Source organism: Rhea americana, unplaced genomic scaffold, assembly GCF_003343005.1.
Source record: "Rhea americana isolate MKP2758 unplaced genomic scaffold, rheAme1 scaffold_59, whole genome shotgun sequence".
Taxonomy (NCBI): domain Eukaryota; kingdom Metazoa; phylum Chordata; class Aves; order Rheiformes; family Rheidae; genus Rhea; species Rhea americana.
In genome coordinates, this window is record NW_028186745.1 from 3,096,225 (window position 1) to 3,112,822 (window position 16,598).

The 16,598-nt window shown below is 34.7% G+C and overlaps 1 protein-coding gene across 9 annotated transcripts in view; it reads left to right on the top strand.

Moving 5' to 3' along the window:
• Positions 1-16,598, top strand: part of DMD (dystrophin) — a 1,137,868-nt gene that overhangs the window by 805,077 nt on the left and 316,193 nt on the right. For all 9 annotated transcript variants that reach the window (XM_085319436.1, XM_085319439.1, XM_085319437.1 and 6 more), the window contains one exon: positions 4,878-4,995. In XM_085319436.1, coding sequence (XP_085175562.1) covers positions 4,878-4,995 — 118 coding nt within the window. The remainder of the gene's footprint in view (positions 1-4,877; positions 4,996-16,598) is intronic.

Here is a 16,598-nt window from a genome sequence, read left to right on the forward strand (position 1 = left end):
CAGGCCACAGTGTTCCTTCTTTTAATATTCTGATTTTCCTGACAGGTGCCAATCAGCTAGCAATGCTGCCAAATAGTAATTCTGTTTCTTCCTATTTTCCTGAAATTATGTACTCTTTGGAGGGAAGACGTAAAACAGTTTAATAGCCAGAACAAAATTTCTCTTAAAAAGGAGCAAACCAAATTACTTACTTTCATTATTTCATAATTTTATCTTTAAATGTAGAGAATGTGTAAATGATCATTTTCTCTTGTATTCTGTTCCTGCTTACTAAGAAGAAACAAATTTTAAGTTGTGCTTGGGTGGAATAACTTAACAAAGCCAATTTTATTATGCAGATGAAATGTAGGTGTTACATATTTACATTTTCTGAAATTGTAAGCAAGCTTTTGTCCAAGTTTTTGCTCTCTTTCTAGGTGTTTATATAACGCATTATATTTAAAGAACTGTTCAGCTTGTAAACAGGTTAAGAAACAGTCTTAAGAAACTGTTCTTTTAAGTAAAAGTTGTCATGGCTATAAAGTTTGCTGAGGAAATTATCAATTTGGTCAGATTGTGTTTAGATTTGAGGTTTAGAGTCTTACAGTTTTTGAAAAAATGAACAAAGCATTTCCTCAAGATCTGTTTAATGGAATTATGATTTTTCTAGGAATATCATCATATGTTTGAAGCAGTGAATAAGAAGAAAAATGTATCTTCCTTCTTGCTCCCACTCCTGTATTAATTACTCAACTCAGGAATTGCTCTTGTGGTCCACTGGACCATTTGTGGACCATTTGATCATTTCATTAAACAGGATTGGTGGCAGGGGAAAACTAACCATCAGAAATAGTTGGGAAGATCCAGTCTCTGGGCACATATTGATTATGGCAAAATGGTGCTTCCARTTTACTCTCAATATGGAAGGTCTATTCTAAATTTCCTTTTTTGCTGAAAAATCATCTTTTTGCTCAATAGCTGTTAGCTTTGGTACTTAGAAAAAAAAGCAGAAAATATATAGCAAGTTATATGTGGAAACATACAAATGGTAAAAAAATGCAAAGGTATGATAGTCATTACCAGTACTGAGGACCACTCAAATAAATACTGAAAAGAAGTTGTGGGACCTACTTTACCCAATAATCTTTCAATTTTTACAGCATTTTGATTCCATTGTTTTCAGAGACATTTTTTTCAACTTAATCTTATACAAAACAGGTATGAAGCAGGCCCAGAATCTCCCTAAAGAAACATACAGACCCAAGGCACAGCTGTATAAGTCGTTGCAGCACATCAGCTGTTTACATTTGACATGCAGCAAAATCCTGATCGTGCTGTGAGAAAAGTTGCTTCTGATACTAAATAGCCACCACGCATAATCAGCTCTAGCARATGATTAGTTGAATGCTTAAGATTTGATATCATCACGGAATTCAGATATTCCAGTTTAATGATGTTTGCTATCAAGTAGAGATAGATAGTCAAGGTAGAACTATAAAAAAAGAATGGAGAAATGTTAGAGGTCCTGTGATTATTTTATATAAACTACAGCACACATGACTGGAGTAACAAGTATGCCAGTTGTAGCATGTTATACGTTATAAAACTAGTAAATCTTTTAATTCATTGTCTTAAACCCTGCAGTTCCACCAAGAATTTGTCACATTTCACCTGTTTCAGTCTTTTCAGTTTCTTTTTTAGCAATTCTTAAACAAGTTATTTCAGTTGATGACTTCAGCAGTATATTCCTTATCTCAACCACCCTTTTGTGTAAATTAACCATAAAAGTTAGGAACCTGAAAATTGGGCGATTCTTTTGAGCAGTTGCTGTCCACAGATTTGGAAAGATTGTTGAAAGTGAATAACACCACTTTCTAACAAAATATAGGCAGTTCTGATAGTTGAATCTCACCTTTCCATTGTTACAGYACCACCAAGTACTATTATGTTGGCATTTGTAGGTACATGGAAGAAAAAAAATAGCTCTTTTGGAGTTCAAAGATGTGTTTCTATGACCTTGGTTTACAGTGATACTTCTTCATTGTTGACCTACTCATGTTCAACTACATTTATTATTTAACAGCTATTTCTTGATTAAAATGTGGTCTATAATGTTTTGCAGTATATATTCTTATACTTTTGCAGAATATTAGGTAAGTGAAAATAAAAGCATATTATATGGGCAAGAACATTAAGTGTATATAAAATAAAAATTCTTTCAGTGACTGTGACTCCTTTAGTCTTTATACCAGTGTTTTCTGTGGGCTGAGGTGGACTAGATAGATTTCTGTAYAACTTCTTTTGAACATCCTTTCATAAGAAGTTTTATTTTTGTATTATCCATTTTTAAATAACACAGAAGATTTGTTTTAGTGTRCTGGCATTCTGAGTCAGAGGCATCTGGTCTGTTGCATCTGCTGTGCCTCCACCAGGGTGCCACTATTAATGAGTTTTTCTTCCCTTGGCCATTGTAACAACATCTTCTAATAGTTTTCATTGAGTTTCCACTTAAGGATCCACTTTTAKAATGTTGAATATTTGACTGGATTTGTAAAAGCTTTTACAAGTATCTCAACATATGTATTGCCTCTGATTTCATTTTCTGTAGTACAAGTGATTTCTAGTACTCTAAAACTGTCCAAATATTTTGCCCTAAACTATTATTTTGTGGTTTTTAAATCTGTATTCCTTAAAACATTCCTAGTGTAATTATTTGTATTTTCATTACACACAAAGTCATGATTATTTTATCCAGTCATAGAATATTTTTCTGAATATGATAATACCCCAAGATAAGTAGAGCTTAACTGTTTACTCTTTACTTTCATGATACAGGATCACAGCAGGACTCAGGAATGGTGTATTCTAGCAGCTGTTTCTACTGAGACTTCCATGAAGGTTTCCATGTGAAACTTAGGTTCCATGTGGARTGTATTTTTGCTAAGTCCTTTAAATTGTTCCAGGAGTTAACTGAGTAAGGTTTTAGACGGACTGTTTCTACTGAATCAGAGAAAGGAATATATAGTGCTATAAGGATGTCAGGTGTCCTTTTAGACCTTTCAGAAATATACTTGATTACATCCAGCAACAAGTAATTTTATTCACTTTAAATGTCAGAGGGAAGAGCATCTTCACAGTCCACTTTGGACAAGATTGTCATCTCCCTGAGAAAACAGTAGAGCTAGCAAAYGTCGCTTTAAAGAGGTGTTGCCTTTTTTCTTTTTCCTAAGTGTCCAATTTGAGAAATACAGGTKGGCCTTGGGCTTAAATCATTCTATACAGTGTTTAAGTATACATCAGTTCTATTCAGTCATTTTTGTACTCAGAGCGAGTCCTTACTGAGCAGTCCTTACCAATTGCTTTGTTTCTTTTCATGTAAGCAGAAGCTTTCTTCCATAGTGCAAACATAGTATCTGTTCTCTGGTTGAAGGTTCAAGCTGAAACAAAGAACTAGTGTAGTGATTATCACATCTGCTTTCTATGATTTTGTGATTTTACTTTCAGTATACAGTATATGTACTCAGGGAACATTAGGGAACAGTTTGGGAGTCACTACTGGCATAAGACCTTAAGATCATTTCATTTGCTTTTCCTCTTCCAAACAGTTTCTAGATAGAGGAAGGAGTGGGACAGAGAGAGAAAGGGAAGCAGAGAGAGGAGATATTACTTTGGAGGCCGAAGTACCACACAAGTGGTACCAAGCATATTTGTGTTTTTGTGTTCCTTCTGGATAGTCCAGTTTGGTARTACGTATAATACAAGTGTTATTAGGCAGCAATGGGAAAAGGCTGATTCTTCTGTTTTAAAAGTCATGTCACAGGTTACTTGTCTTTCCAGAAAATGGAGTTCCACTGAATCACATGGGTATCTAAAAGCAGTAACTGCATCAGTAGATTTATGCCTTTTTATTGAGTGCTTTCACTAAGCAGAGTCTTCTAATGAGAAATTTGTTTTTCCATTAATCATGAAAGCTGGTGATTTAACTGAATGTGTTTGTATGCAATTCAGTTATTGTATAAGTAAGAACACCATCCAGACTTTTGGGTACGAGTTTAGAAAGCCAGTTATARTAGACTTTCAAAGAACTGATACAGAAGTTAAAGGCAAGAATTTTACATGGTATAGCTATGTGTGTGTCTTGGGAATTACCTTTCTTTCTGAAGAGTTCTAACTGAATAGACATGAAATTCGAAGGAGTTTGCTTTTGGTTAGTGTGCTGTAGTTTCTAGAAGTGGTCATGTTCTTTTGATAGCCTTATTTAGCAGAACACAATGTTAGGCCTTTACTTCTTACCTTCAATTTGGTGAAATTACGTACCTCTTTAATGCCAGATTAGATGGCCAGTTTAAGATCAAATTCTACAGGTCTCTTTGATGCAGAGTAGTTAGTGAATAATAGCTTTTTAAAATAAAGTATGATTATTTAGAATGAAAGCATTTTAAGRAAAAAAAAAGCCTTATAGACCAATAAGACAATTCAGATGTATAGTCTATAAACAAGTGAGTATACTTACAGATTTTCTGACCATTGTCCACATGAGGACCATGAAAAAATACTCTCCATTGATCTTTCTTGTCAGCTTGTATAGCTACTATACTGTAACTACTAGCTATCTGACTACCTACTGTTCTGTTCTGGTAACTCAAAGTTGTGGGCAGGAAAAGATCACTTTCTAATTTAATTATATATTATTTATATATGTTTAATTTAATATAATGACTAATGACAGTATTTTGAAAGTTTAAGCCAAATTCTTCGTATTATTTGAGGCAGCAAAGAATCTTTCCATTTAGATCAAATTTACAAAAATAAAATTCCCTATACGTGGTCTTCTCARCAGCTCTACATGGTGTTTTTTTGTTTTTGTTTTTGTTTTTTTTGTATTTTTATGTAACCAGGCAATACTACAGGATCTGGAGCAAAGACGTCCCCAGCTGGATGAACTCATAACTGCAGCACAAAATTTAAAAAACAAGACCAGCAATCAAGAGGCCAGAACAATAATTACTGACCGCAGTGAGTGGTGATTCTACTATCATATGATGTTCAGGAAATATGAAAGATATTGTACCTGATAAGCATAGCATTTTTCAGACACTTGATGTATTTGCCATGAGAAGGAGACAGTTCTCATACAGATTTCCCAAATTACATATAAAGACAAGTGAAAGTGGTTATCTATTTCTTTTTTTTTTTTTTTTGACTTAATTTCATATTGATTGTCTTTATAGTTAAAAACACAGTGCAGAGAATTCAGAATGTGCTCAGTGTAGGTAAAAAAATACATTTATTCTTAAAATGAAAAAGAGATTTTTTAGAGTATAGCATGAAGTTGTAAGAGGCTTTCAGTTCYATCTTCGGTAGTGACAGCCACAGCCTCTTCTTTCTTTTTCCCCCAGTTTACTCACAAGTCCTGGTATTCTGATAATGCCTGTCTAGGTTAATTCTTCCCTCCTGGCTTCTCTTTTTGGAATAAACCAATTGTCTGTGCCTGAGATGAAAAGATGAGTAGATCAAATCTTGTTCTCTCTGTTCTACAAAATTCTCCAGTGCTGCAGAAGTAGTAGTGTCACCCTTGGATGCTTTCATGTCCTTATGCCCTTCACTGTAACATGAAACGTGCTCTCAAGGTCATGGTATTAAAACAACTCTCTGTGGTGGATGGTTACAGCTCTGTGTTTATTATTTTGAATGCTAAAGATTAAAGAACACACAAAATTAATTTCTTAGGGTCCTCGAGGTGCCTAAAGCTGGAGTCTAGAGGCCACTTGCTAAGCATGCAGACACAGCCAGTCTACTTCAGGTGGAGCTAACCATGACCWGTGTGGATGCAGAGTGTTCTGTACATCTTGGTCTGGAGGTTAGGGACTGTTCTCTGCAATGGCTGAATTTCATCCATTAGGTATAGATATAGACTAAACTTCTCTTTTCCCATAATTTTGGAAAAATATTCATGACCTATTTCATTTTTTTGCCATCAGGTGAATACTTTCCATGATATTTCAAAATTATGTTACATATTTGGGCTGTGCTGTTGATAGTAGCTACAATACTATAGACTAGATGCTATATAAAATAACATTACTTAGCTGTTAYTCTCTTTGTGACCTTGAAATATAATGTTACTGAGAGAGAGAAGCTGTATTTGTTTTATTTGAGGTTTGAGAAGAAATGGATAGTACTTGCRTATTACACAAGAACTAGTTCCTGTCTGACATGCAGATTAATTTTAGAATCAAATGCTCAGTTGAATTCAGATGAAGTTTGTACCTTTACTTTAGAGCTCTTTTCAAAGCCAATATATGTATTTCTTATATCCGTGTTTTCTAGTATGTGTTTTAATTTTTATTCCATGAGACAAGTCTTCTGAAGATTGTAAGTTTTACATGAAATGTAAGAATAATTCCCATAAGCCTTAATATGAATTGTATGCATGACTAAATTTCCTTCTGGTGGAAAACTGTRCTTCACCTCAAGTGAAATTGCCTTGTAAAATAGATTAAATGCTTCTTTCTCATACAGCAGAAAAAAGGAAAGAAAAYTACCAGACTGTAAATCATGAAAGAATAGGGGACAACCAAACTACATTACAGCTTTGCATCTGAGGCTAGTAGTGTGATAAATGTATTTTACATGATGGCTTATTTAGAGWTTATTTATAAGAACTCCCAAACTCATCAATTTGTTTTGAATTTACATTTTTGCCCTGCTAGAGCAATTATTTTTCTATGTTCAAAGTGTCAATATCCTTGRTTGAAGAACTTCCACGTACAATGAAGCAGACGGAGATTGTTAGCATGTCTTTTTATACTCTTTCGGGAACATGTCTTACTGTTCTACAGCATCTCCCAAAGTTGTCCTATTGTTAATGAAATAATTTTAGAGTAAGCAAAGTATTTATTGTTGGAAATATGCAAGGTATGATTTTCTGCAGTGCGTTGAGATAAAGTATTATCAGAATAATTTTTGTTCTRGTCTTCCAAGGCAGCATACTAGATTCATGAAAGTTTTTCCATGGTGAGTTAATTTACGTAAGCATAGTTGAAGGTGCTAAACACTATTCAAAGGGTAGGAATTTTAAAGAGATATTGATATTTTTAGTAAAAAGTCTGCATCTCTAGAGGAGTTTACAAGGTTACACTTGTAGGGGTTTTTCCTAATATATGCCACATGTGGAATATTGTCATGCAAAGTATTTCTTTAAAAGAGCAATAATAATTTTTATATTTTCAAATGTATGTTTTTTCCCCCTATATGTGGTATTATGAAAATGGAGACTGTTCTGTTTGGTTTGAATTAGGGCTGTTAAATGTCTGTACAGACAAGATCCACTTGTTCTCCCTGCCACTACCTGGGGGTTGTACTGTGAAATTATCCATAGTCTACGTTGAACTTTCTATTACGAATGAGAATGAGAAGTAAATAATGTGTTACAAATACATGAGGAAGGGTGGTTTGTAACTACTTAGTCACACATTGGCTGCTTCTATTCACTRCAGTTGTTAGCTGGTATATTTAGACAGAGTCATTCAGGTGTTTCTTCAGTGGCATGTCTAGGACTTGGGAAGGGCTTAGAGCTTCAATACCCATTGAAGATGCCATGTCACAGATTCAAGACAAGTCTATGCAATATGAGTTTCCCTTTGAAACTACCAGAAGTTGTGATGGGACTAGTGCCTCTGCAGTGTAGGGGACTCTAAAAGACATATATACAGACAGTAATAAGTCAAAATATAAACATACCAAGAGGTAGCAAAAACAAATTCACAGCATTAGAATCAGAAATACCAAAGTAATTGTGAAAGATACTTCAGATCTTGCTAAATCCTGGAGATGTTAGAAACTTTAAATAGCAGGCCTTCCTGCGGCTGTTTTCACATGCATGCGAAAGATAATTGTGAATAACCTTTCTTGAGGTTTAACTTTGTGAGTAATTTACATCCCAATTTTGTAATGTGATTGCTGGCTGTACAAGTGATAGAGAGTAGGTACAAAAATGAATATTTATCAAACTGTATGAAGAAATAATCTCTCACTGGCTAAAGACTCTCCTTTTCAAGATTATAAAAAATCACAGTGACACACATCTTTCTTCAGCAATGAACTCTGAAAATATCATTTAAGAGGTTAATTAAGTTCTATTACATTAAGWACATAGATAATAGCAATAAATAGCATTTCAAGGAAGAATATTTTGATCAAGAATTAGGACTAAATTATTGGGACTAAATAATTCCCTTTGAAATTTATTTTGACAGTTTTCTCAAACAAACCCACAAATGTATGAATAATTTATAAAGGAAGTCTTCCAAAAGTTTTTTTTTTTTTTTGTTTTCTTCTGCTTTTTTTAAGAGAAAAGTCATATGCTATAACTGGTTGTTAAGAGACATGTGCTTGAAGTTTTTTGAAAAGAATCTGAGAGTGTCTCTGTGTAACTCCATAAAAAGACCTTTATTGGATAGTTTGCTGATTTTAACAGCTTTATGGCAAAATGATAACTCATTAACACTTTCACAACAAAATGTATGGAAACTCCATAKTGAATTACAGCCATACTATTATTCTCAACATCTTAATAAAGCAGCTATCAGTATTGTGCTGCCATCCATGTGGTTTTCTCTCAGAACTGTTGAATAAAGAACTTACCACTTGGAAAAAACAGTCACACAGTCATAATCTGGAATTTGTCAACCAGGAGTCATACTCCTAGTTGSCAAGATGGTAAGAGAAAAAAAGAAAGAGAGCGCTGTATTTGTATAGTTTTTTGCCCACTTATCTTGTCGATCTTTCATAGATGAACTGTTGAATAAACCTCAGTATTGTCTGGGTTACACRAATTTCAACGCCTTCTCAAAACCTGCGTGATAGCTTTCCTACGACATAAAGCTGCAATGTTTATTAATCATCCTGATGATCATCTTTATAGCTGAAACTTTAAAAGAGATTAATTGTTCTTCATGTGCAATACAGAGAAAGGGAGAAATTATTTATTGTTAAAGAAACTTAAATGTCAAACTATAGCTTTGTAAGGTATAGTTTGTTACTGTAAAGACTACCTTATATGAAAACACYTTCTTGGCATAACTTGACAGCTACAGGATTTATAAGAAAGTTATAGGACATTTAAGAAGGAATAAAATGTTATATTAAAACACAACAGAGAGATTCCTTTAAGAACTAAAARTAACATGCCCTAGAAATGTCTGAACGATTGAGGAAATAGAGTTATATATCATTTCTCAGGTTATATATACTGGAAGCATATGGATCAGGCGATGAAGGACAAGATCTAAACTGCATACTTTAGTTGTTACAGTGCTCTCCTCAAAATATACCAGGCTACAGGAAGATGATCTTCCTTTCTGGTTATGTTYTTGAGTGAAAGTGCCATGACTTCTGTAGTACAGCCAGGGCTGCTAAGGACTGATGTACTAATCAGTGCTAAAAGTGGAAGGTTTCAGGTATATCATCACCTGGCCAAAGATTGTACCTGGGGAATCATAGCCTGGGGAGGGATTTGGTACGGCTTGATGGGAGAGCTKGTGTTTGACTCTTTATTTTATGTGATTTTTTAAAACTTCTGTTGGTTGTTATTTAGGGCTGAGTTAATCAGTAGAGGTGGTCAGTCAGGACAGAGACGAAAAATTCTTCCAATTTTTAGTGCCAAGGAAAAATCAAACCCTAAATATTTTGTGGTCTACTCTGCTATTGCTTAAACAGTTTGGAGGCTAAGGTAATGGAGGTGATCTTAGCTAAAGGGCTACAGCTTTATAATTTTAGCTTCTCTAACCTTCAACCACCTAGTCACCAAATAGAAGAACGTTAAGTGTTGCCCCGAACTGTGAGCAGACGCAAACGAACAGAAAGTCTTGTTAACAAGCTGTCAGCAAGTACTTCCTTGCCTCGAGTGTTGTTGCTTGCACCCTTACTAGGGTAAGTCTTATTAATAATGTCGATAGGGGCATCTTCCCTTCTCTTCTGCTCAACAGGAGGCATAACGCAACAGACTGGTTTTATGTATCTACCTGCCGTTGTTCTCAAAGTCTTTGTGAAAATCTTCGACTCTCACAGAAATTTCCATGTGTATATCAATTCGGAGGACTCTTTTAGGTTAAGGAGAGCCAGGCATTCAGAAGGAAGCAGGTTTATTTGCACAAGGGTGATGAGTAAAATGTGGAGGGAAGAAAGTGCTGTGCAGGATGAGATTCCAGGTCCAACTAATCAAACCGATAGTACCACGTCCTTCTRAGGAATGTTTACGAATGCAGTAGTAGGCAAATGTGAAGCAGTTTGACAGCTCCTCTTTCCTGTCTTGCCTTCCTATCTTTGACAATCAGAGAAATATTAACATAGTTTTCTTGAAACATTTAACTGACTAAATCTCTGTCAAGAATTTGCGGTTCTTCAGGAAAGAAAGCATGGGGTTATTTTCAGAGTTTTCAGCATATTTCCATAGTGTCTAGTGTGAGACTTCCAATTTACTGTGTTGCAGCAAAACAATCTATTTTTATTACATTTGATTTCAAAATTGAATTAAATCTCATTTTGAGAATGTTAATTAAGATATGTATGAAATACTTTAAAATCTGAAAGTAATAAATACTGGAGAAACTTGACTGAAAGTRTATTTTTTTCAGTGATAGAAGCACCTTCCAGTTATTGTGTAGTGGCCAGATAATGARGAAGGAACTGTTTTCCTTTCTGAGTGAGATAGGAAGGGCTCAAAAGTCAAATTTTTAATGTTAAAGTAGTAGTGTGAGCCACAAAAATTATACTGATGCCATTTATTCCATATTTCTGGCCTATCTCCATTCCTCTTTCTCAAATAAGTGACATTATCAGGTAAAATAATATGGAATGTCAGCATTTTAATGGCAACATTCATGATTTCCTTTGTCAGAATAGAAATTGGGCAATGATTTTAAAGTAATCTTGATTTTTGCATTTGTTTTTAGATTTGGACAAGATGATAGAATTTAATGAGCATTAAGGCCTTTGGGGAGTCATGACCTCTGAAGTACAGAAGTTGTCAGGAACTACTGTTGCACATATGCTTTCATCTATATCAATTTATCTGTAAATTTATATATATCATTTTATCAATTCTTCACAGTTACACCTGCATTTTGTACCTTCATGTTTGTATTTCATTTTATATGTTTCACAGGTGATTTCAATAATCTAGAAAAGCACTAACTTCCTAATCTTCCTCTGACTTCCATGTCAGTTCATGTGGAACCGTATAAAAAGTGCGATGCAGCGTTATGGAAGGACTGTAGAACTAAAAGCTGACCAGGCTCTTGACTGAGGTGCTTTTCTCATGCTTGTAAGGGTAGAACATTTCGCTAGCACATTTGAGGACAGAAAAGAGGAAACATGAGCATTTTAATACAGAGATATACCAGAGTAAGGCTGGTATACATAGATATATACTGGATATATACTGGATATATACTGATATATACATAGATATATATATATCTTTAGGTAACAGTGTATTGTGGAGGTACATGCTGGTAAGAGCAAGGAAGGTATTCTCTAATAGAAATCTCTGTGTGTCTTAGTGATGAAGATCAAGTGTTTGTTAGGTGACATTACCTGTCATTTAAAGATTCATAACAGAGCTGGTATGTGCCTGAATTTCTACCCAGTATGGACTCTAAATAGGGCAAGGGTGGATCCAGCAAATGCTGAGCTTGCCTTTGTCCTTGGCAGTTTATGAGATTCTGGTCTCGTGCCTTTCAAAATCAGGTCTCTAGTCAGATCTAGAGAATTATGGAATGAAAGGGAACATGAAATGGAGATTGACGGATAACCTGAGAGAGAACTTGACTTTGAGGACAAAATACTATTATCTTGAAATTTGTAACAGTAGAGTAGAATTTCTCAGACTGATGCATAGTCCTTTTTCATTCTTCCAAATTACAAGCAGTGAATTCTGCTGTTCTCTTCTCTCTCTTTCATTTCCATATATTTGGAATTAATACGCATCTCAGGTGTGCATCTTGATAGATTTGTAAATGGCTTTTTGTAGGCAAACATGGATGTGCTCTGCCAGTGCTCCTAACTGTAAAATGTGTGAATGCAATTAATACAACCCTGAGCCCAACCTAATAAGTGTATTACTATATTTTCAGGATTTTCATCCTATTTAGGCAGCTGTAGGACTTCTAGTTGGTTTCTTAACACATGCAGAATCACAGGCTGTTTTCTGTGCTTGTAGAGGTGATTCATGCATTCATGTGCTTCTTGTACTTTCTTCATTTCCTGTTCTCTTCACTGTCTCCTATGCAGGAAATGCTGTTTTACATATTCACTTTAACATAATTTCTGTGTTACTTCTTCCATTTTTGTTCTGTTTACTACATTTCACTCTAGCTCTGCCCTTCTCTGCTTAACTCCTCTTTGCAGTACTTTGTTGTAAAAACTGCTATAGTTAGTTCAGACCAGAGCTGTGTTTATAGTTTAACTGTGCAAGAATAGACAGRAAAACTCTATCATGTTTAGAGAGAGGTGTGTAGACTTACTCAAAAGCATAATAGCCTCATTCATCAGTTAGCTTGGTGTTTTTATTGTTTTGTACAGGGAGTGATTTTTTTTTAATGTGTGTAATGTGAAAAAAAATAGTTGCATAATAACATCTAATTTTAGACCTTAACATAATTTCCTCTCTTCAATTTGATTTTATTAGCTTTTCAGATATMATTTGAGACATCTCTGAATTTTTAAGGTTAATAAATCTCTAAACAGTTTGCAGGAATGAAAAGAATAACACATCTGTGCTTCTCTGGTGGCTTTTTGGTTGAAAATACTGTCCATTGTTCTAGCTTAGTATGCTGGGAGTAAGTTATAAAGGACAAAGAGATATGCTACCATCAGTGATAACAATACTATTCCATGAATTGATAACTACCTTCGAGGTGGCTTTTGTCAGTGAGAAATCACAAAATGCTTTGAAAATGCTGGAGGTGCTAACCACCTTCCTTGGAGATTAACTAGAAGAAGAAGCAATTGTGTTTTCATTTAGCTGGAACATTATTTGGCACCCAAATGCTAATATAAACACTTGAACTAGAGATTCATTTAATTTGTCTAAAATTYTAATGAATAAAAGAAGAAGCATGATAAGGATAACAAGAAATTCCAGAACATCAAGAAAAATGCTAATACACCTGATGGAGATTGAGAGGGAATGTTTTTAATTGAGAGAGTATGCAAAATGGTGAGCTTTCAAAACAATAAAAAACAATTTTTGTCCCTTCCTTGTAAATAYATAATTGCATCAGAGTACTACTTGCCATCATTTTCATTTTTTCTTCTTAAAGGAAGCAGCCTACCAAACACTAAGCACTTGACTAGCTCTTTAAGCCTGAGATCAGTTATCACAGAATCACACAGAATCACAGAGTGGTTAAGGTTGGAAGGGACCTCTGGAGATCATCTAGTCCAACCCACCTGCTCAAGCAGGGTCACCTAGAGCATGTTAGACAGGGTTGCTTCCAGGAGGGTTTTGAATATCTCCAGAGAAGGAGACTCCACAACCTCTCTGGGCAAGCTGTTCCAGTACTATGATATTCCAGTTCTATGATAGCATGTGGAATATTTTTGCCTTAAATGATGTTTTTAGGGAGTATTTAGAGAATAAAAATACATTGGGGCAAACTTTTTATAACATCAGAATCAATATGAGCTTGATGTAATTTGCAAGTATRCTTCCTTTGTAACTCTGGAGAAGTCTCTTAATTTCATTATTTGGTTCTTCACATAAAAAGGTGGAATAATAATTGTTACCTTATAGCCTCTGTCTGTCATATGTGCTCAGGAGACAATTTTTTTTGGCCTGATTTGCTTGAATAGTGACAAAGTTTTTGCTATTTTGGCCAGTGATTTGATGTAGTACTGTGATAGAAGTGTACAGAATATTGCACAGATCATTATAAATTTGACAAGAAGCAGAAGTATGTGCAGTATAAATATCAATTTTATTTTTTATCTCTATTGATATAAATGGAACAACTATACTAGCGATATTGACCAAATCAGTCAAAATAGAGTGGAAATAAATAATAAAAAAAAAGAATTGTTTAGTAAAGAAGTTTTCAAAATATGATCAGAGAAATCCTCCATTTACAGGTCATCCAGAGTCTGATGGGCAACATTCAATGTCCACAAAGTTGTTTTAAAAGCTGTTGCAAAACTGTATGTATTTCATTCATGCCAGGCCATAATTTTCTGTAGTAATTACAGAACAAATAACAGGCAAAAGGCCTGCTCTGCAGAGATTACAAGGTAATTTTAGATGCCATGTAATCAGTGATATCAGGCAAATGCAGATTTTGGATGTTCCTTTTTCTAAAATGGGTGCCATCCACAAAGAATGTATGTTGGAACCTGCAGCTGTTCTCAGATGACGCAGTTAAGCACTCTGGAGTACATTTGCCTTACAGATTGTACTTTTGGCTATCCTTGATATAAATGTGTCGTGGTTTTAGTTTGCTTGAGTTGGGAGCAAAGCAACAACACAAAGACAGGATTTTGAAGGCTCCTTTGAAAGTCCAACCTGAGTAAATACTGGATTAGTATGAGTGGAAGATTTTCTGAGAAGTTGGTGGGTGATTCCACTAGCAGTGATTTCATTTGGTTGTGTAGTTTACAGAATCATCATTATAGTAACTTATAGTGAAATACTGTATATAATTCACCAAATTTCATTCTCTTGCTATTTTCAGTAGCATAGGCAAAGTAAAAATGGTAGCTCTCTGATGCTTTTGGATCTGTGCTTAGCAGGTAACAGCTGTCACAGGATCAACCTCCATCATGGCAAAAAAGGGAAGGAAGGGGAAAATTAGTTTAAAAATTCTGGAGATTTGCCGCTAATATTTCACTTTTCTTGTCAGYGGGCCCATTATATACTAGGTGAGACAATGACCAAAAGAGAGGGATYTTGAGGATCCCTAGCTGCATAATGGCAAAGGATGTGGACTCTGGACGGGTGGATGTACAGTGAGGAAGTGGTGACATCTCATTGGGTATAGTAGAACTTAGAACCTGGCAGAGAGCAGTTAGAAAAAAAAATAATATTATTTTAATTAGATGGGAGTCAGCAAGCAATAGAAGAAAAACCTATGAAATGGAAGTTTTCTGAGCAATGTCAGACTGAATATGTGTGCTTTATCTTCTTAAGTGTAGATCTAAGGGCAGTATTCCAGATGAGGAGATATCACTGTTTTACAGAATGATGATTATATTTTCGATATTATTATTCTTTCAATAATATTATTCTATTCTGATAGTTTGGCACTTTGTTTTCTTCACTGCAGCTTCTTACTAGGGTGAAAACAGTAATGGTTAAATCTGTCCTTTGTTTTTTTTTTYCCCCTCTGTTTCATTTTACATGTTTTCTTGCAAGCAGGATGTTGAGCTCTGTAGGAAACTATTGGTTTTGGTTCAAAATTTGCCAAGTTTTAGCCAAATCAAAATACTGACTTTGAATCATATTGGTTTGTACATGGTTAATTTTAGGCCACTACTTTATGCTTTTATCTCACATGATGTCTCATGAGTCTTGTGAATGTTAGGCTCTGTCTTGAAGTAACAAACAGAACATGAACAAAGAAATGTAGAATAAAACAGTAAACAAACAAAAGAAAACCCAAAAGCAAAGTAAAAGGCAGTTAGCAGTCTTYCCTTTCCTCAAGATTCCTGTAATCATCATATGAGTTTTTTTTTTTTGCTTTTATTTTTCATTTTAAATATGTATTTAATATGGTATATTTTTCTAATTTAGATATCTGATTAATTATTAATATACAAGTTAATGTCTACATCATGTGAGCCCTGCAGCTTGGGTTTAGTTCATGTGGCCTTGAAAACTGGTCCCTTAACTTAAAAATGGGGGGAAAAATGTTACTTTTTCCTTACTTTGCTTTTCCTACACTTGCAGTGCTGTAGTTCTTTARTAGTTCACAGTACCAGCATTTTACAGTAGTCCTTTCATTTTCTACGTAAGTGCTTATTTAAAAAACATCCAAAAAACTGCAGAGCAATATGGCTACATGGTGAATGTTCAAAATGTCTGAATGACTTGGAATTTCAGAAGAAACATTTCTTCTATAATGTCCAATTCTACCCTAGTTGGGTATTAATTCTGAAATTTCATTATTTTTTTCAACAAAAAGTCCCAGTACTACTTGGCCACATGTGTGGAGAGTATTCGTTCAAACAGAAAAAAAGTCCTAACTTCCAAAAAATCTCAGGGTCATTTTCCAGCGTACTTTAAAATTAACTCTTGGCTCTTGCGTTTCACACCATTAAAGATTTCTAGTGTTGTGAAGCTAGGGCTATCATTCTCTGCAGAAAAAAGTATGAAATAGCCAGCATCASATTGACAGCATCTTCTGATGTATGTGGAAAATACGTGTAGTTGTGAGAGGGAAGACTGTTTGGGGTGTAAGAAATGTGGCTATGTCAATTCAAAGTAGAAACAAGACTCCTAGGAGTTAACTTGTCTTTAGGAAATACTTAGTTCAATATTGATGTAATTTTTCTAAAGGACTGTAATTGTAACTCAAAAAAAAATAAGTTTGTTTCTTTTTTCTTCTGAGGGAAATAAATATTTT